The 22,841-nt window shown below is 34.4% G+C and overlaps 2 protein-coding genes across 5 annotated transcripts in view; both read left to right on the forward strand.

The window, feature by feature from the left end:
• Positions 1 to 105: 105 nt before the first annotated feature.
• On the forward strand, positions 106 to 6,821 carry LOC105249884 (zinc finger protein 800). The gene is made up of 9 exons (XM_011255653.3): positions 106 to 281; positions 725 to 1,075; positions 1,163 to 1,489; positions 1,630 to 1,798; positions 1,883 to 2,020; positions 2,156 to 2,313; positions 3,246 to 3,486; positions 3,565 to 3,954; positions 5,725 to 6,821. The coding sequence occupies exons 2-9, from the start codon at positions 728 to 730 to the stop codon at positions 6,732 to 6,734; spliced, it is 2,781 nt and encodes a 926-aa protein (XP_011253955.1). The 5' UTR covers positions 106 to 281; positions 725 to 727; the 3' UTR covers positions 6,735 to 6,821.
• Positions 6,822 to 9,299: 2,478 nt separating this feature from the next.
• Positions 9,300 to 22,841, forward strand: part of LOC105249883 (tetraspanin-1) — a 52,510-nt gene continuing 38,968 nt past the window's right edge. For all 4 annotated transcript variants that reach the window (XM_020027117.2, XM_011255652.3, XM_011255651.3 and 1 more), the window contains exon 1: positions 9,300 to 9,619. The gene's annotated coding sequence lies outside the window, so the exon portion shown is untranslated. The remainder of the gene's footprint in view (positions 9,620 to 22,841) is intronic.

Below are 22,841 nucleotides of genomic sequence, written 5' to 3' on the forward strand. Positions count from 1 at the left end.
CAGGCGAGAGATGAACGTCGGTCCCGACGTGTAAAATGGAGGAGAGACTCGAGGCGCTCGTCGCTCACCAATCTGGGAGAACTCTCCGTATCCGACAATTTTTTCGCATCCTCGACAATCGCACGCACGCACGTCGAGGACCGTAGATCGCACGACGTCCCAGCATCTTCGCAAGCCGAACATTTCAGGGATCGGGATCAGGGATTGGGGTGGGATCCATCATCAGTTTGCGTCTCCCCGAATTTGGGATATATATTTACTTATGCATTATACGTATATATGTAAGTAAATTTGTGTACGAGACTTGTGTTAGGGAGCTCCTTGTACTTCCATCAGAATGTTCTTTTCTCTTTTTTTCATGCACAATTTTGTAAACATATACGTAATTGCAAATGTTCCGTGTGTTATGCAATTGATGGTGTAAGGCCCAATTGCACCAACGTTATTTCAGTTTTAAGGGAGATTTAAATATAGGTCTATCTTTATCTTTCTTTCTAAATAAATAAAGACAGGCATATTTTTGAGTTTCGCTTAAAACTAAAATAATGTTGGTGCAACCGGGCCTAAGAGATCTGTATGCAAGTCAGAGAAGTGCAGAATATCATATAAGCTGCTCTGCATCAAGTATATTAGGTGTGTCATAAGAGAGAATTGAAATTATTGTTGGAAGTAAAGATCTGCAAAGGCGTTGGAAATGTACATTGAAGTGCGGAACCTTTTCCAGAAAATGAAATCTGTACAGACTAAGGGTAAAAGTAAGAAGAGAAATGAGAAACTTGGCAAAGTGAAACTTCCTACCAAGGATACGAATGGTGTAGTTAGTCCTGATTTATCCAGCTTGCGCAAGCCAATTGATACGAGTGTATCTGATCTTTGTCAAGTTAGTAAGCTCCTCGAGAATGGCACTGACGAGGTTAAATCTATTCTGTCGTACGAATGCAATATTATATACGAGTGCCGTACTTGTCACAGCTTATTTAGGAGTATTGTAAACTTGATATCTCATAAAAGAGAATATTGCAGGAAAAAATTTGATATTACCCTTCATAGAAGTATATTACACAATCATAACTTGGTAAGTAGAGAATGTGCTTGTTTATATATATTTATTGTTTGTTATCGCTGTTACTTGCCACAAGTGTGACGAAAATTTCTTTTTCAGCACTCTAGTAAAGAATCAATAATTCAAATGTGTACGACGGACCAGACAATAATTAAGGATAATATTAAGAATGATAGAATACTTAGAAGTCAAGTATCAAAAGAATCGCACAAAAAAGATCTCAGTACCGTAATAGATATGCTCAACAAAAAAAGAGAGGAAAATATGGATAGTAATATCTCTAACGAAAAGAAAAACACAATTTTTAATGCTCCAAATAACCAACATATTTATTTGGAATCCATAAATACAAATTGTTCTGCAGTATATCAAACTATTAAATCGCCAAACACGTTGGTCAATTCTACGGATTTAATGAAAGAACAAGTAAGTGCTACATTAATCCATTCATCTTTGTTATTTGCCATTATTTATCATCTATGATTTACAACTAGAATTTCAATGACGTATAATCATTACATTTTTATTCTTATAACAATTATAATATTACTTTTTCTGACTTTTAGGTAGCAAAATCACAAGATGTGACAGATCAGAATACTATTACATTAGAAGAACAAACATTTGAAAATCAATTGGAAAAGAGTGATAGCCCTATTCAAATAGATATGAGCGACGAAGAGAATGAATTATTAGCACATAGATTATCTACAAATAATTTGACTTGCACAATATGTAAATAAACAATTTTCTTATCTTTTAACACAATTAGAAAATATTTGAAAAAGATCTGAGAGGCCTCTTTGCTTTTATTTATAGGTAATGTAAAATTTTCAACAAAGAAAACATTAACAGTTCATATGAAACTGCATACATCTCAGCGCATATGTTATCTTTGTCCTTGCTGTACAAGTATATTTGCAAATACATGGAGCGTTTATCGGCATTTATATAAAGGTAATTATAAAATAAATAAAGATATGTTACAATATATATGTTATTTTTGCTGTCAAAGTTTAGCACATTTTTAAGTATCATAGCATTTTTAAAAAAGATTTGAAATAATATATTTCTACAATTTTCAAATTACAGTTCATAGAAAGACTAATGAACAGGTGCGTAAATTAAGATCTCTTATTCAGGAAAGAGCATTTCACAGAGAAGTAACAATGGAAGGTTTAGAGAATGCTCATGCGATTAAAGTGTTGGATTCGGAAAATGCAACAATGAAGAATAGTGATAATACCCAGGTAAATTTTCCCTTTTTGAAAGTATACAGGGTGTCCCAAAAGTCCCGGACCGGTCGAATATTTCATAAACTATGCACTTTAGAAAGAAATATTTCAGACAAAAATTGTATGGCTTAAAGGGGACCATCAGATAGTGACAATGATTTGACATGGGAGAGTCATTTGAAAGTCATGTGAAGATCACCGTCAATTTCTTAAATGGAATTCCCTATTTTTTTATTACATATTCGTGTAGCTTATCTCGAGAGCTTTCCAAAACACTATAATAAAGTATTTCTTCATTGAGTACTTTTCGAGTTATGAGGCTTGAAATCATTTCTTAATTTTACATAAACCGTAAAATATCTTGTAAAATATTCATTTTTCGATTATCTTACCTTAATAATTTTATGTACAAAATAATGAGAGGAATCAATTGATGTAAAGAAAAAACATAGTTGTTTTTAAGAAAAAAATATGTAATTTGCAATTAACAATTACATATTTTTTTTAAAACAGCTATGTGTTTTCTTTACATCAATTGATTCCTTTCATTATTTTGTACATAAAAGTATTAAGGTAAGATAATCGAAAAATGAATATTTTACTAGATATTTTATGGTTTATGCAAAATTAAGAAATGATTTCAAGTCTCATAACTCGAAACATACTCAATGAAGAAATACTTTATTATAGTGTTTTGGAAAGCTCTCGAGATAAGCTACACGAACATATAATAAAAAATAGGGGGTTCCATTTAAGAAATTGACGGTGATCTTCACGTGACTTTCAAATGACTCTCCCATGTCAAATCATTGCCACTATCTGATGGCCCCCTTCAAGCCATACAACTTTTGTTTGCAACATTTCTTTCTAAAGTGCATAGTTTATGAAATATTCGACCGGTCCGGGACACCCTGTATATTAAACATAACAATTATATCATTTTTTAGAAATCAGCAAATCCTACAGAATCTAGTGTACAAAGATGTGGTAGACGTAAAAAAAGATTCAAAACAAAAAGAGCTTTGCCAACTCCTTTGCAATATTGTGAAACATCAATTGCTACATGCGATAAAACTACAACCACAATTGGACAATCTAATAAAACTTTTTCAGATTCAAAATCTGACAATACGTTGTGTGAAACAGAAAATGTCAATACAGCAACTACTACGCTTATAAAGCAATCTGGTAAGAAAAATATATTAAACATTAATAATATAATTAATAATAATATATATCAATTAATAATGATGCATTAAATAATAGATATTCATTCTAAACGTATATCGTCATCTCCCGAGATTTACAAGGAAAATGAAACATCCATTCGTGTTCAACGTGTTTCTAGTCTTAGTAAAGAAGATTGGGATATGCTACAAAATGATCTTAATGATCATCCTGCTAAATGTAATTCTGTGGACAACAATAATGATCTTCATAAAATTACAGCATCGATAACACAAAATGTCGATAATGGCGAATTACTATCTTCTGACAATGAGACCCGAAATGACTCTAGGTCCAATACAAATTTACAATCATCCGAAGTTGTATGTACAAATATAAGTGAAATTAATTCTGTTACTGTGAAGATAAAAAATAAAGAAAAAATATCAAGCCACCAATCTGATGAGATGCCGTTGGTTGATCTAAAAGGTGAGAGAGCACTTAATTTGTAATTGTAATAAATTTTAATTACATATACAGGATATCTCTAAAGTCCGACCCCACCCCTGGATCTTGGAAACGGCTTTAAATATGAAAAAATATTTCAAATAAAAGTTGTAGGATATTAAGGGGGACAGATATTGAAAATATGGATTTGGTCTTGAGTGACTTTATCAAAGCAGGATCAATGTGATTGATGTCTTTTTAAATGGATTATTAGTTTTTATTGCATATTCTTATATCTTATCTCGCGAGCTTTCCAAAACACTATAATAAAGTATTTTTTCATTCAGCATGTAATTGTTAATTGTTAAACATATTTTTTCTTAGCAACAATTATGTGTTTTCTTTATACCAATTGATTTTTCTCATTATATCTTGTAAAAATATTAAGGTAAGATAATAAAAAAAATAAATAGATAAATAGAATTACTAGATATTTTATGGTTTATGTAAAATTAAGAAATTATTTCAAGCCTCATAACTCGAAAAGTACTCTTACGAAATGAAAAAATACTTTATTATAGTGTTTTGGAAAGCTCTTAATAAAAAATGAGGAGGTTCCATTTTAGAAAATATCGATTAAATTGATCTGGCCTTGATAATCATTCAAGGTCCAATCCATATCTTTATCATCTGTCCCTCATAATATCCTACAACTTTTGTTTGAAACATTTTTCCATATTTAAAGCTGTTTCCGAAATCCAGAGGTGGGATCAGACTTTAAAGATACCCTGTACACCCAATAATAAAAAAGTTTTATTTAGATATAAATAGAAAATATAATTTTATATACAGGGTGTCCCAAAAGTCCCGGACCGGTCGAATATTTCATAACTATGCACTTTAGAAAGAAATGTTTCTGACAAAAGTTGTATGGCTTGAACGGGGCCATCAGATAGTGGCAATGATTTGATATGGGAGAGTCATTTGAAGGTGACGTAAAGGTCACCTTCAATTTCTTAAATGGAACTCCCTATTTTTTATTAAATATTCTGGTAGCTTACGTCGAGAGCTTTCCAAAACACTATAATAAAGTATTTCTTCATTGAGTACTTTTCGAGTTATGAGGCTTGAAATCATTTCTTAATTTGACATAAACCGTAAAATATCTTGTAAAATATTCATTTTACGATTATCTTACCTTAATACTTTTATGTACAAAATAATGAGAGGAATTGGTGTAAAGAAAAAACATAGTTGTTTTTAAGAAAAAAATATGTAATTTGCAATTAACAATTACATTTTTTTTTTTAAACAGCTATGTGTTTTCTTTACACCAATTGATTCCTCTCATTATTTTGTATTTATACATAAAAATATTAAGGTAAGATAATCGAAAAATAAATATTTTACTAGATATTTTATGGTTTATGCAAAATTAAGAAATGATTTCAAGCCTTATAACTCGAAAAGTACTCAATGAAGAAATACTTTATTATAGTATTTTAGAAAGCTCTCGAGATAAGCTACACAAATATGTAATAAAAATAGGGGGTTCCATTTAAGAAATTGAAGGTGACCTTTACGTCACTTTCAAATGACTCTCCAAGGTCAAATCATTACCACTATCTGATGGCCCCCATCAAGCCCACAACTTTTGTCTGAAACATTTCTTTCTAAAGTGCATAATTTATGAAATATTCAACGGTCCGGGACTTTTGGGACACCCTGTATATGTTCTCTTAAATTATTCATGTAAATTGATTGTCTTTAGTTTATCAAATTAATTTATTATAATGATTTATTAAATTTTAGAGAAAGATATAATTGAGATAGAGGAGGATAGTTCCAAGCTGCAACCCTTGTGTTCAATACAGTCGAATGAAAAAAGTCAAACTTCACTAATGGAAAGAATAGCCACCATCGCAAACTTTCAGAAACTGCAGTGCCTTTTATGTAAACGAAAGTTTACATCCATGCCCAATCTACGCAGACATATGGCAATTCATATCGGTTGGAATCGATATCGTTGCAAATTATGTGATTTCAAATGTTTCGTCAAATGCGATTGCGTCGCGCATTGTAATAAAATGCATAATGCGCAAAACAATCGTGCAATCATAGCAGAAATAGTAATCGAAATACCACAAAATGAATACACATGTAATGAAAATATCATCATGGACGTAATGAACACAGGGGAGAAGGTGAATGAGCCTGAAATTATGGATTTAACTGCGTGTCAATCGTCGTGTCAATCGGAAATATGTATAGACTTAAACAATTCGAATACGTACATCCCATCGGAAAATGAAGCTACTACTGCAAATGAACAGCAAGAATCAAATAAAAACGTTGAACATCAAGATACTGAAGAGAAAGACGATACAATTGCGACAGTACAAAATTTGGCAGAATATATGATGAATAGTGGATCAGGAAAATTAGATGCTCATCCTGATTTAAAACGTGTAGTGATGGAGGTGATATTCGGTTCAAGTGACACAAGTGCGATTGTGCAAACAAATAAGTCTGATAAGTCTGCATTAACAGCTGATAGTGATGCAAGAGAATGTATAAACGATAATGAAAATAGTATCACAAGTATTGAAAGTATTGAGCCTAGGGAAGCATCTTGCTCAATATCAGATGTATCTTCTACGCTCGACAATTTGAAGCAACAACGTCCTATACGTAATCGAATGAAGCCTCTACGTAATGATTTCATATACGATTTAAAGGAAATTGCATTTCGGAAGGAGTGTGCCCTCTTTAACGATTCTGATTCGTTACATATACGAAAAAAAGCCAAATTGTACAATTGAACATTCGAATTATCAAATTGAATAGTATTGCTTGCAATTTAATATATATAAAAGATATTTAAAAATAACTTTATAAGATTACACAGATGCACGTTCAATAAATTAATTATAATAAAGAATATCAATGTTTATTTGTTTATGGACATGTAATTTACATAGTTTGTTTTTAAGAAAATTTTTAATTTTAGTTGAAAAATTCAGATATAATCAAAATGTAAAATAATATTGTTTTTGGCATGATTGCGCTTGTTTTATGTGTTCATGATTAAAATTTGCTATACAAATGATTTATTAATCTATTGGCATAACTTGTGAAAATGGAAAATAAAATTTGCTGTCTATATAAGTGAAGAATCTTGATTTCTGATATTGCATTATGGAACTTTATTCAAAATATCAAAGTAAATAAATAAGTGTATCGCCCTTGTCATTATTATTAGTGTTCTCTTGTATATATAAAAAGTTTTATAAATTTATACATTTGTGTACAGACGAGCTGTATTTCGCTAATCTTGACTCTGAATAGTTTTAAATAATTTTATGTGGATATATAGAATTTTTTTTCAAATTTATCTTCGTCGCAGAAATTTTTTTTTATTATAGAAATTAATTCACGAAACAGACTACAAGAAGATTGAAATTTGAACAATCAAGAAGAAGAAATTTCAGCTCCGATCAAAATTCCATTCTTCATATAATTTATTCTTATATTTAAGATCATCTTAAGTAGTTTTCAGATTCCACTCGGCCAATGAAATGGAATATATGACATTTTCGGACTTCACTTGAGACGATTTTAAATATATAGGGTGTTAGAAAAATCTGGAAACGATCAAATATCTTTGAAAATAGTGGTCCTATGGGAAAATGTTTCAGACAAAAGTTGTAAGATTTTACGTGACGCATTACACAGTAATATTACTATGATCTTGAAGAGCGTTGTTAAGGTCACGTGAAGATTAACTTAAATTTCTTAAATGGAACTCCCTATTTTTAATTACATATTCTTGTAACTTACCTCGAGAGCTTTTCAAAACACTATAATTAAGTATTTTTTCATTGAGTATTTTCCAAGTTATGAGACTTGAAATCATTTCTTAATTTTACATAAACCATAAAATATCTAGAAAAATATTCATTTTTTGATTATCTTATCTTAATACTTTTATGTACAAAATAATAAGACAAATCAATTGGTATAAGTTTTGAAGAAAAAATATGTAATTTGCAATTAACAATTACATATTTTTTTCTTAAAAATAACTGTGTGTTTTCTTTACACCAATTGATTCCTCTCATTATTTTGTACATAAAAGTATTAAGATAAAATAATCGAAAAATGAATATTTTACAAGATATTTTACGGTTTATGTAAGATTAAGAAATGATTTCAAGTCTCATAACTCGGAAAGTACTCAATGAAAAAATACTTTATTATAGTATTTTGAAAAGCTCTCGAGATAAGTTACAAGAATAAATAATTAAAAATTGGGGGTTCCATTTAAGAAATTTAAGATGACCTTTATGTGACCTTAACAACACTCTTCAAGGTCATAGTAATATTACTGTGTAATGCGTCACTTAAAATCTTATAACTTTTGTCTGAAATATTTTCCCACAGGACCACTATTTTCGGAGATATTTGACCGTTTCCAGACTTTTCTAACACTCTGTACAACAATCAGTGTTTGTTGTAGATAATTTCAAAATTATCTAGATAAAGATAAAGATAACAATCTGCAAATTTATCTTAGATGAGATAAAGATGATTTTGCTTTTACTTAATCTAGATGAAAGATGAGATAATTATTGCGATAATCTAGATAATTATCTAGATATTTTTGTTTATTTTAGAAGACTATAAATATTTGTAAAAAATGTGACACAGATTATAAATGGGATATTAAAATCATAAACACATATTCTTTCTCTTTTCCTAAAGAATATTTAAATAATAGTAAAAAGATATATAAATGATATGATAAATATTTATTTATTAATTTATATTTATAATATATTTATAATATATTTATAATATATTAATAATATATTTATAATATATTAATAATATAAAAAATATATTTTAGATATTTTAGATAGATTTTTAGAAGCTTGCCTGGAAAACTTTTTTGCATAATGAAAACGTCATCTTAGACAATTTTTAAATAAGATGACATATTTTTCATCTAAGATAAAGATAAAGATACTTTGTATTTCTTCATCTAGTTAAAGATAAAGATGATCCATTTCTTCTATCTAGATGATTATCTAGATAATTTTATCTAGATACCAACAAACACTGATAACAACATATCAGGAATACACGGGCATCCAAATTTTCTATCTACAGTCCGACTTGATACTATAACTCGTGAGTCACCCGGTATGTACACAGGCGCGAGTGACGTGCCGTGCGCATCGACGTGCGAAGGCGGCTCGCCATTGGTCCACGGTAGGGCGGTACACTTGTCGCGTCGAGGTTGCGCGGCGACCCTTTCGCGCCACGACGCTCCCCCCTTCCGTCCGCCGTCGCCCCTCCCCCCCCGCGCGGATCGCGACGACGAGATTCCGCTGTCGCAGATGCGCGGCAAACGGCGCCGAGCGAGCATCGTTGAAGCGGTTCCCATCTCGCGTTCATCTCCCGAGACGAGATTCCCTGTGACGCGCGGCACGAATGACTCCGTCCGGCAAGGGAAACCGGAACGGTTGAATTTTTGACGAGCGCGTCGTCGTCGTCGTCGTCGACGAGGAGCGGCGGTCCTCGTGCTCTCACTCGCGGGTGTGTTGTGCGCGAGTCTCCGCCGACAACCTGGTATACGGTGTGCAACGGGTGCGACCTTGTCTCCTGAAACAGCTGCCGGAGAAAAGCGGAGCGTTACACGAACGTAAGTTGGGAAGATGAGAAGAATGAACGAGAGAGAGAGAGAGAGAGAGGGAGAGGGAGGGATGGCGAGGGGTGGCGAGAGGCAGGACGATGTAAGCTTAAGCTTTCTCACGGCGGAGGATGCACTCTTTGGCGTCCGCAGGATTTTTTTCGGGGAGGGGGGCATGATATAAAATGTTATTGTTAAATGAGGAATGTAAGCATTGAAAATATGAAATGAATATGGTTATGAATTTTTTTTCATTGTCCAGAGGGGTGCATGTGCACCGCTTGTTCCCCCCCTTTTCCTGCAGACGCCCATGCCAGCACGTTTATTCAAAGAAAGAGTATGTAAATTTTTGGATGATTCCAAATTCCAGGGGAGGGGGGCAAATGACCCATCTTGCCCCCCTCTCCGGACGCCCATGCTCTCTGACGTGTCTTTCGGGAGCTCGATCCGACGATAATATTCAACAATTGACGATAAATTATAAATTCTCGTTGCTTCCGCCTGTCTCTTTCTCTCTCGAGATAGCCCGTACAGCACAGAACATTGCAGTAATATTGCGGCAATATTCCAATGTTGCCACAATGTTACAACATTATTAATAATATTGCTGCAACATTTTGTGCTATATGGGTAGTATGTACATCGACAAAGCGCTATGCTCAGCTTGTTACTTTCCATACAGCACAGAATATCCCAACAATATTGCGGCAATATTGCAATGTTGCCGCAATGTTATAACAATATTAATAATATTACTGCAATATTCTGTGCTGTATGGGTAGTATATACATCGACAAAGCGCTATGTTCAGCTTGTTACTTTCCATACAGCACAGAATATCCCAACAATATTGCGGCAATATTGCAATGTTGCCGCAATGTTACAACAATATTAATAATATTACTGCAATATTCTGTGCTGTATGGGTAGTATATACATCGACAAAGCGCTATGTTCAGCTTGTTACTTTCCATACAGCACAGAACATCCCAACAATATTGCGACAATATTGCAATATTGTTGCAATTTTGTAACAATAATAATAATATTGCTACAATATTCCGTGCTGTATGAGTTCTTAGAATTAAATTTTGCGAGAAAGAGAGAAAGAGAAACGCGTCCCTTTCTTCCCTCGAATCGACAATGAATGTCCTACATGAGTTTACTTCTCAACTATTGCTCGACCACTCCGGAATGTTTTGATCCGGATGGTACCTGGGTCGACCGCGAAGGTCGCGAGCAACACGAATATACATGTATACATAGCGTGACCTGTATGTTTTGCAAGAGAACGAAATCCTTCCCTTCCTCCCGCTTCGAAATTGATACTTCCGCGCAATCACGGCAGACTTCTCGAGCAATGGCTTGCACGCAATTAATGCCTCGTACCACTTGTTGCTGTATCGCTACTCGTAGACGATGGTACAAGTGCACTTGACTTGACGGGCCGTCTTCAAATATATCGTTCGAGGACCGCGAATAGCCTGTGTGTTGCATGAAACACCCGCGAATAATATTATCCATCGATCAATCATATCCTCTGGGACGCGACGAGAGAAACAGAGTAATTTTCCTCGTATTTTTCTCACCCCCGGTCGCTCGCTGTCATCGTCAGGAATGTGACATCAGGGTGTGTACAGAGAGTATTTCAGCGAGGTAGGACTAATTAAAGCGTCTTACGCCGCGGAATTAAGTAATTATCTCAATCAGTTACAGAGGCTAGGACGAGTTAATCATCGTCACGATTACATAATAATAGAGGAGAAAAAAATAAATAATACGCGGATTTTACAAATCACGGCGGAATAATAAATATACAATATATTTGATGCGCGTTTAACATTCACCCGAAGAAAAAACAATAGTTTTAAAATCGTTAGAAAAGTGGAAAAGCAGTACAACAATATATCGATCACTCGTGATAAATTAATGAAGCTCTCCTACGCTAGAGTCTCGGCGAGTGACTTCCAAGGTTAATCCCGCCGTTAAATCATAGCACGATGCGCGGATGACATAATTAACACTTTTTTCCTGTACGCGGAGATGATTAGCGATATAATTGTTACACAGCTTCGAAACATTCTGGAAAAAAATGTACGCGATGCACACACATATACATCTATGCGCGCGCACAAATGCACGATATAAAATGTATAATATATACGTGGAAAAAAATATATTAGCATTATAAAACTCCATCATAAATTCCATGATATAGAAAATTTGGTCTATTTTAATTATTAGTGTCTTTATATAAAAAAATTAAATAAATAATTTATATAAAAAATTAATTAAATACATTATTTATATAAAAAATTAAATAAATACATTATTTATATAAGAAATTAAATAAATAAATAATTTATATAAAATATTAAATAAATAAATAATTTATATAAAATATTAAATAAATAAATAATTTATATAAAATATTAAATAAATAAATAATTTATATAAAAAATTAAATAAATAAATAATTTATATAAAAAATTAAATAAATAAATAATTTATATAAAAAATTAAATAAATAAATAATTTATATAAAAAATTAAATAAATAAATAAGTTATATAAAAAAATTAAATAAGTAAATAATAATAATATTTTGCAAGAATATTTGAAGTTTGTAAATATTAAATGTGAAAACGAATAGATTTAAAGCTACATGTTCGTGTCTAACGGCCGTTTGCGAGGCCATGAGGGATAAGAGTGGATCTGCCTGCTATTTTCATTGTGCCAAATGAGAATGACCCGTACGCGCGCGCACGTGAATTCTCATCTTGGAACTGTGTTTTTCTTGCGTTGAATTAAAGTGTGAATATCGTGACATGTCGTCAGCTCTGAGATACATCATGACCTGGAGGAGATATAATTAAATTATGGCGCGCCCAAAGGGAGAAGGAGGGGGAAAGGGGAAGACACAATTGTCGCACAAAGGCATGATATATAATTTGTATCGTGCAAAATATTGGACTCTTCGAAACTCACGTAAGCCTTTATCATCCTAATCATCCTTACGAATGACAAATAGATGTAATTATGACTAATAATTATGACTAATGTCACGACATCTCGTCTAATGGGCATCTCCGAAGTCCCGTCGTTGCACGTGTTTCTGTTCGAATAAATATTATCTTAGCACATCCCGTTTTAACATTTTGTAAATGATGTACCGTAGATGAGTGACACGGCGTAAAACGAGAACCGTTAACTCTCATCTCGGTTTTCATTTCGTTTTCATCGCGGGTGATGAAGGATCAGATGGCAATGTCGAAAATCACGCGCATCTTCCTTCGCATCACCTTGATATTTCCAGTAACATTTACTCGAATCGCTATAAACATCAAACCTGCACGCACGGAAAAGGTCAAAATCCGTTATTAGCGGTTATTAGTCGGAACGGAAACGGTCTATTCTGGCACAATTTAAACTGCGTAGCCGCCAGATTATTCCTGTCAAAACAATTTCAATTATACACACGCCAGGATGACTAGTATAAGTTTTGGGTCGGTTTGACACGCATCTGTCGATACCTTCCGACGTATTGGACATATTCGAGAAGTCCATGACAGATAATTCAATTATATTAGTCTCCTCTCCGTCGTCCGGAAATCTATTTCATCATAATTCTATTTCATCATAATTAGTCGCTTATATCGATCGGATAATGCCTCAGCTATGATTCACGCGATATTGCTTCATTTTTCATTTTTTCCATTTATTATTCCTGATTAGAAGCCATATGTATTAAATTTAAGTATTATTATTTGATTATTTCCTTTAATTATTATTATATTTTAAAATATAATTATATATATATATACAGGGTGGGGCATTTATCTTGAGACAAGATAATATCTCGATTGGAGTCGATTATTTTGAAAAAAGTTTTAGACAAAAGTTGTATGGTTTCAAGGGGGACATAAAATGGTGTCATTAGTTTGATCTTGAAGAGCCACCTGAAGGACACGCGAAGGTCAGCTCCAACTTTTTAAATGGGACACCCTATATGCTTTTGCATATTCTTGTAGCTCATCTCAAGAGCTTTCCAAAACACTATAATTAAGTTAGTTTTCATTAAGTACTTTCCAAGTTATGAGGCTTGAAATCATTTTTTAATTTTACATAAACCGTAAAATATCTTGTAAAATATTCATTTTTCGATTATTTTACCTTAATACTTTTATGTACAAAATAATGAGAAAAATCAATTGGTGTAAAGAAAACTCATAGTTGTTTCGAAAAAAAAAATGTAATTTGCAATTAACAATTACATATTTTTTCTTAAAAATAACTATGTCTTTTCTTTACACCAATTGATTCCTCTCATTATTTTGTACATAAAAGTATTAAGGTAAAATAATCGAAAAATGAATATTTTACAAGATATTTTACGGTTTATGTAAAATTAAAAAATGATTTCAAGCCTCATAACTTGGAAAGTACTTAATGAAAACTAACTTAATTATAGTGTTTTGGAAAGCTCTTGAGATGAGCTACAAGAATATGCAAAAGCATATAGGGTGTCCCATTTAAAAAGTTGGAGCTGACCTTCGCGTGTCCTTCAGGTGGCTCTTCAAGATCAAACTAATGACACCATTTTATGTCCCCCTTGAAACCATACAACTTTTGTCTAAAACTTTTTTCAAAATAATCGACTCCAATCGAGATATTATCTTGTCTCAAGATAAATGCCCCACCCTGTATATATATATGTGTGTGTGTGTGTGTGTGTGTGTGTGTGTGTGTGTGTGTGTCTACACACACACACACACACACACACAGAGTGTCTCAGATCACCCGTACATCCCTTTTAAAATGAAAATAAATGGCTTTTATAAAAAATCGCGAATTTTTAAGTAAATCGGGATTTTTAAATAATCGAGTACGCTCTATCAAATGGTGATATTTTCAATTTTTGATTCCGACCGGAAATACACCATTCGGATCGGAAGTTGAATTTTTTTAGGTGAACATGGTACTTTATATTACAGATTCAAATTGTACGTGAAAAAATAAGAACCTTTTGTATCAAACGTTTTTTCTAAAAGTGCCTCTATCATGCAATCTTAACATTTGAAGTTTATTATTTCATCACAGTTACTTTCAAAGTCAATTTTAAGATTGACAGAGGCACTTTTAGAAAAAACGTTTAATACAAAGGTTTCTTATTTTTTCGTGTATAATTCGAATCTGTAATAAAAAATACCATGTTTTATTTAAAAAATTCAACTTCCGATCCGAATAGCGTATTTCCGGTCGGAATCAAAAGTTGAAAATATCACCATTTGATAGAACGTATCCGATTTACTTAAAAATTGTTCGCGATTTTTGATAAAAGCTACTTATTTTCATTTTAAAAGGGGTGTACAGGACATCCTGTATATTCGTAATTATGTATATATTTATTTACATTTTATTTATTTATATATTATTTAATCATGATATTTTTAATAATTATTTATTTGATTGGAGTTTTAACATTTGCTTGACGCGTGTGAAAGATTAATTGTAACAAAATTAATAAATAATTCATTATACATGATATTAATCTATAATAATTTTTAACTTTGCATTCTTTTAATCAACAATCTTATAATTCACGAAAATGTATAGATTAAAAATACACCTAAATTATAGATAATTGCCTATAAAATTATAAAGATCTCAATGTTTTTTAACGAATGAAAAGTAGTGGCCGAGGAATCGAAAGAAAATGTGCGCTTCGCGAAAGCCGCTCTCTCTATTCGTTTGTCCAGTGGTAAATATTCTTGCGCGACATGATGCAACCAATGTCACCCCCCTGCTAGAGACAGAGACAACCCTAATGGACGTTCCACAGGCCAAATCACCCCATCGCGCGCGCAGGGGGAAGAGAGATGCATAATACCCTCACCGAGGGCAATGGCATCGCGAAGCATACCGCCTGTCGTTATGGAAACGTAAACCCACCACAAGTCGCTTTTCTTTCAGCATTATGTCCATTGACCAACGCATGTATCCCTTTTCTTTTTTACCCCTACGCCTCCAATCATGTACGCCAAGGTATGTGTTGCTACAACACCTTCACAAAACATTTATCGTTTCCGAAAGCTCTGTAATATCCTGTCAATACCCTCTGTCCTCGCGTCCTATTTTTCTTTATCACCCTTACATATCAGGGTGCTAAACTATTATCACCTATTTTGACGAAAAGAAAATGTTTGATTACGAAGATAGGTGAGGATAGTAGATGAAAGAAAAATTAAAATTGTAAAAAAATTTATATTTTATAGTTGAGATATATCAGGGAGGACTGGAGATGTGAGATAAAGCAAGAGGTTTACTACTCAGGTTCACTACTTTTTCATTTTGCGAATTCTATTCTTGGTCGGACAATATTATGATTGTAAATACAAAGTGTTCAAAGCTTTGATATAAGTAAGCTACAAATGTTTGTAGAAGTTATTTGGTTTGGCAGAGAACAGATGAACGATGCTTTAGGAAAAAGAAGCGCCTAAAAAAATTGCGATAGCTCGTAAAGATTATCATTGATAGCTCAAGACCTTTCGTAAATTTTTGATCTTTTCTTCTCAGAAAGCATAGATCTCGACTTTTGTTCCTCTTTCTTTAAAATGTTTTTTGATCCTAGCAATTTAATCATAATTCTTTTCTTATTTTGTTTCATCTTCTGAACTTCTTTAATTTTCCAATCCTTTTTTCTTTAATATGATCGAAGAAAGTTTGATATGATGATGATACGTAAACAGCGCTAAAGCTTAAATGTCTATGAAACTTACAATTAGATTTTGCTTCAACATTATTATATTTTTTTATTGGAGAGATGAGAAGAAAGGCGTGAAAGAAATAATCGAACATCACCGATAAGTGCCTTTGAATGGCTGAAGGGAAGATCGATTAAACGAGTCCCGTTAAGCGAGCAGTTGCAGAGCTTCTCGTGTAGGGGGACGAAATTTCTCGAGCGCAACCTGTTTCAGAGTATTTCGTTCTCGTGGCATTTTGGAGGAGACTCTCGAATAACTCTCTCGAACAGAATAACGAAAGATTCATCGACGCCTGTCGATTCATTCGCGATATTCGTTGATTATCATCTTCGCGTCATAAATGACGAAGAGAGAAAGGGTTACCGACCACGTTATCCTCTGTCACAACTGTCTTCCCATCCTCTCCCTCGCGGTACATCCGCATAAAAACCACATTCCGACCACCGAGTCTGCCCCGAGAGCCTTCTTAATGCTCCTCTTTTTTTCCACCGCCACTCCCGTTGCACCTGCTTGCATATGGGATGCATCTGCTCTCTCGACGCTGCATTCTTATTATATCTGATTCCCGGGGGAGGCTCTCTCGTGCATCACGCGCAATGTAGAGGCATGTTGTTCAAAATAGGCAATGAGAGACCTATTTTGAATTGGCCAATTGGGGCTATCGGATCCCGTGGGCTATTGGCTCCCGTCCAATACCCCACGGGGTAGCGGACGGGATCCAATAGCCCACGGGATCCGATAGCCCCAACTGGCCAATTCAAAATAGGCCTCTCTGATTGGTTAATCGTTGCTGGTTACCCTAGGCATAGATCGATATGATTGGCAGTGGGCAAACGAAATCCTCCCCGGGATAGCATCGCGGGAAATAAGGAATAGAGTCGCGGAAATTCCTCGAATAAGAGAGAGAGAGAGATAGAGAAGATATGACACTTTTATGGCAGATGATTATTTTCTCGATGGTCGAACGCGACCGAGGTCATCAAGCAGGTTATTCGCGCCTTAAATATTTTTCGCGATCTGTCAACTTAATCGGCCATGAAGCAATTCGCGCTCGACGGAAATCAACTGAGCGCCTCGTGAAATAATCAGGAAGCTATTATAGCACCGGTTAACCGGAGCTACCGAGAGTGTCTCGTTTGTTCGTTCCCTCTGTATCTCTCTACGGAAGATTTAGAATTCGTGTTCCGAATTATACAAAATATTACCGATTAGCGAAAAGATGTAATCGCGAGCGTATAAAAGCAAATGCGATGCGATCGCGAATAATACAACAATCGGAGGTAATTTTCCACCGCGTTGACTGATTTTTATCTGTCACCAGGACACGCGATGGAATATAATATGTTAAGCATAAAAAGTTAAATGTGTTCGATCGCGTGCAATCGTACGATGAAATCTAACTGTCTAGGGAAGAAAGCCAATTGTTATTTTTTTTTTAATTTCTTATAAAATGATGAGTGATATGCGTATACGATGCACTATACAATAATACGTAGGATCAATAATTATTAATAATTATTATTAATAATTATTAATAATTATTGATCCTACGTATTGTCAATAATTATTATTAATAAAAAATTATTTAGACATATGTGTGAGTTAGAAAACGATTATTTTATTTTTAATTTAACAACATGATAATTATGAAACGAGCGATAAGAGCCTAAAAACGCGGATGGTAATGCGTAAATTTTTTTTTTTCAAACCTTAATTGTTCGCGAAAAAATTTTTTTTAAAACGTGCACAAGGCATTTATACATATATTTTACTTGGTGTATATGCCAAGTTATAGATTCTCTTGGTTTGAGACTTCTATAACACTCTCTTTACCCCCCTGAAGAGATGTAGACAGGAAAAATATCGGGGAAAAAAAAAAAAATTACGCATTACCATCCGCGTTTTTATGCTCTTATCGCTCGTTTCATAATTATCATGTTGTTAAATACATAGAGCCGTATTCTTTATAAATTTATTTTTAATTTAACTCTACTTTAAAATTTCACGTTTTTAATGCTCCTTCTATATAAAATATATTCGACGCTCCGACTTGCTTCCTTTTTACATAACAGTTATATAACAATAATAATATTCATAATAAATTGCATTTTCTTCATACGTCATACATCGGTTTTTACGATTCGATTACGTTAATTTCGTTTAATTGCTCGATTTATTACGATTTATTTATAGCGGGAGAAAAAAGATTCTTTCCTCGTAGCATCGTAAATCGCATTCATAGTCGCAACGAGGAACCAGGAATCTGAAAAACAAAGGGCAGGTTTACACACTTGATCTACGAAGACGCGTTACGTGAACCCGCTTACGCACGGATGTCGTGTAGTACGTGTGTTGATTGCACGCTATGATGATTCGCTATTGTGTCGTGAGAGCGCTATAACAGAGTTCTCTTTTACACCCACGCATTCTCGGCGCGCATATCGTAATATTCGTGAGAATTTCTCCACCCATAGCTTGCGTATCTTCATTTTCGTCCTTGTCACACCTTGAAGGAAATGGCATATTGGCTCCTTACGATCGGATAAATTAGCATTAAATATCATTCGAATGTTTAATTTCAACGTTTGTTGCACATGAAAGAAAAAATGGGCGCTTACGTAAATTATACTTATGATCGAAACGCGATCGCGTATTCGTGATTTTTGTCGAAACGTCGAAAGGTCGACCGAGGCAGTGGCATTTCGTTGCCGGTGAAAGCGCGGGTTACCAAGTCGTGTCGGAGAGACTTTTTTTTTTATGCGGAAACGCACACATGAATGAAAACGTGGTACCGTTGCTTGGTTAAAGACCGAGAACGTGATGTCGATTGGACGGGATCCGATCGCCCACGGGATCCGATAGCCCCAATTGGCCAATTCAAAATAGGCCTCTCTAATTGGTTAATCGTTGCTGGTTACCCTAGGCACAGGTCGATATGATTGGCAGTGGGCAAACGGGACCCTCCCATGTCGATTCAAGGATTCAGTAAAATAATCGCGCGAGAGGAGTCAACAAGAGGACACCGTTTTCGTGCGAGAAATCGATTATATTTCCGTATCAACGATTTTTCGAGAAAAACAAACGAGTTAGAGTGTCTTATCGATCTCTTTTTTTTTTTTATTAAAGAACACGAAATAAAAACGGATTTAGTTCCGCTTTCTCGACATGAATGATGATTCTTTTTGTGTAAAATTTGTTTCATTACGAAATTTATTTTCTCCTTTTTTTGCATAAATAAAAAAGATTCGCGTCAGGATAGTCCCATCAAAAACGTTCAAGGAATCGTATAAATTTCTCGATTACAATTTAGCGAGCTCGTCTGAGACATGTTTTAATAAACCTGTGAAACAAGCGAGTGCTTATGTGTATCTGGGAAACAAGACTGTTTTTTCCCGAGGATATAATGAAACATTTCTTTCTGGCATTCGTTGAGACGCACTGCAATAATAATTACGACCATAATATATGCAACGCCATCACCGATGGCCGTACATTAGCATGCATAGCGGGATCGGTTCGCCTTGAAATCTGGCGACGTAGTTCGCGGCGACGAAGCGAAACGTCAACGCGTGCCATTCACGGTGCATCGCGTGCCTATTGTGCACAGCTGCAGATTTTATCTGGTCTCACGAAATTACGTCCCAGATTCGTCGCTTGCACTTTCGACTGTCCTATGAAAAATTAGGGAAATCGTGCTCGTCCGACGAACGGAGAAAGGCGGTACAACGTTGTTGAGATTCACTCGGATCCTTCGCGAGAAAGTCGCCGAGAGACACTCTATAGAGACATCCTGTTGATACTTTTCAACGTTTGATGAGCAGAGCTCGAAACGGTAAGCTTTAGTTCAAGATCACGTATGCAGCATGCATACGATATTAGCGCACATTTTACTTCCTGAAAAGGAGAGAAAAAGAGAGACGAGGATCGCACTTTGAGACGCGAGAGCCCTCAATTTTCACCTCTGTTAAGCTAGCAGGACTAAATTAGCAAAATCAAACCAAACCTATCACATTATTTAGCATCTATTTTGTACTAATTTGTACTAATTTAGTATCTATTTTGTACTAATTTGTACCACTAATAATAATTTTGTATCCTGTACAATTCGGATAGTTACATTGATTCAATTTTAAATTCAAATTTTTAAACAATTATAATAACTTCAATTGTGTAAAATATTAGGTTTCGACCAGTCAAATTCATGTCCAGATTCCAATCTACGTTTATTTATGACGGAATGATTCGTTTCATGCAATTTTATATCATTAAAATGCTCTTTCATACGGATAGTTTAAACAACATCTACGACAAAATAATAAAGGTCATATGGTTCGTTATTATTTTTTATTTAACATATTCAGTTCGTTGACGAAGTCTTACACTGACACATCGTTTTATCTCTTGGTTTCAAATTTAGTAAATTACTACTTAATAATGTAACGATCTTACAAATGTGACTTGTGGAGTTTACAACACTACGATTTATATCTATTATTTGATCTGTATGTACTCAAATCTCATGTTCACATTTAATTTGTGTGTTACTGTTTATTCAAACCGTTGAAAATCTAATTGTCAATTTCATATTCATTTCATATACAGGGTGACCCATTTTAACTTAGGCAGCCAAATAACTCGAAAAATAAGCACACTACGAAAAAATGGTTAGAATCAAAATTTCGTCATTTCGAGGGGGACGTACAATGACGTTAAAATCAGCCCCCCCCGCCTCTCCCCCTGGGCGGTGAGGGAGGGCAAGTTTGAAATCTTAAATGGAACCCCCTATTTTTCATTGCATATTCTTGTAGCTTATCTCGAGAGCTTTCCAAAACACTATAATTAAGTACCTTTTTATTAAGTACTTTTTGAGTTATAAGGCTTAAAATAATTTCTTAATTTTACATAAACCATCAAATATCTAGTAAACCATTCATTTTTCGATTATCTTACTTTCATACTTTTATGTACAAAATAATGAGAGGAATCAATTGGTGTAAAGAAAACACATAGTTGTTTCTAAGAAAAAATGTAATTTGCAATTAACAATTCCATATTTTTTCTTAAAAACAACTGTATGTTTTCTTTACACCAATTGATTCCTCTCATTATTTTGTACATAAAAGTATGAAGGTAAGATAATCGAAAAATGAATGGTTTACTAGATATTTTATGGTTTATGTAAAATTAAGAAATTATTTCAAGCCTTATAACTCAAAAAGTACTTAATAAAAAGGTACTTAATTATAGTGTTTTGGAAAGCTCTCGAGATAAGCTACAAGAATATGCAATGAAAAATAGGGGGTTCCATTTAAGATTTCAAACTTGCCCCCCTCACCGCCCAGGGGGAGGGGTGGGGGGGCTGATTTTAATGTCATTGTACGTCCCCCTCGAAATGACGAAATTTTGATTCTAACCATTTTTTCGTAGTGTGCTTATTTTTCGAGTTATTTGGCTGCCTAAGTTAAAATGGGTCACCCTGTATATTTGAAAAGAACCACAACCATATGGTCGAAACGTCGTAATAAATAAACAAAATTTTGGCTAGTGTTGGTCGATTACATTATTTCCAATGATCCTTCGATTAATCGATTAGCGATATTAAGATAATTTATGAATTTATAATAACTTTGTTCATAGATGCAAATTTTTCCACGTTCGCTGTTAATTACGTTTCATAAATATTAACATTATCACGCTTCTGTGCACGTCAATCTGTATAATTGACCATTGTATGTCTCCTACATTGTTTGAACTTTTAACAACAGAAATGGGAGACATTATAAAAACATTGAATAAAAACATTGAGGCTCTCCGTTTTTTATTGTAACATTATATAGCATAACGTCAGAGAGATGAAAAGTCACGTGAATTGATTTTCTTCCTTTCACAGCTGATATAAGTCACGATCGGTTCTGATAAAATCCATTTTCATCGGGAATCTGGGACACACGTTCAAATTGAATTACCAATCAAGGAGACAATTAGGAAGAGAGTATATATTCTTCTCAATCTGTACCGCATCTGAACGTGAGTGATACGCGCGAGAAATTCAATTTACCTCGAGCTTTTTTCTTATATTTGATATGAAAAAAAAAAAAAAAATATCACACCGATAATTTCTCGTCTCTGACGATCTCGCGATTCGGTATTGCTCGCGGTGGATGAATCACGAAGTGCCCGAGAACACAAACTTGTAAATAGAAGAAAATGGTGCGCATCGGGGAGATGCAGCTTCTTGCGGCGCAAAGTCGGGAGAAGGGAAGAAGGATGGCGGGGCAAGAGGGGGGGAGGGGGGGGGGGGGAGAGCCAAGCGCGCGCGCTCGATCTCGCGCGAATCGACCCACTGACCTGGAACCCCGGCATCTCGCGCTATCTCGGATGATCCAATTTTCCGTCGTCTCGTTTTCCGTGTCGGGACGATTCGCACCTCCTCCCCCACCTCCCGCCTCGGTAGTCATCGATTTCCGGGAG

This window comes from Camponotus floridanus, unplaced genomic scaffold (genome assembly GCF_003227725.1).
Source record: "Camponotus floridanus strain SB8 unplaced genomic scaffold, Cflo_v7.5 scaffold123, whole genome shotgun sequence".
Taxonomy (NCBI): domain Eukaryota; kingdom Metazoa; phylum Arthropoda; class Insecta; order Hymenoptera; family Formicidae; genus Camponotus; species Camponotus floridanus.

Coding starts and splice junctions, on each gene's coding strand:
- LOC105249884 (XM_011255653.3), top strand. CDS start 728: ATGAAATCTGTACAGACTAAGGGTAAAAGTAAGAAGAGAAATGAGAAA. Junction 1,490..1,629: donor CGGATTTAATGAAAGAACAA/GTAAGTGCTACA, acceptor TCTGACTTTTAG/GTAGCAAAATCACAAGATGT. Junction 3,955..5,724: donor GCCGTTGGTTGATCTAAAAG/GTGAGAGAGCAC, acceptor ATTAAATTTTAG/AGAAAGATATAATTGAGATA.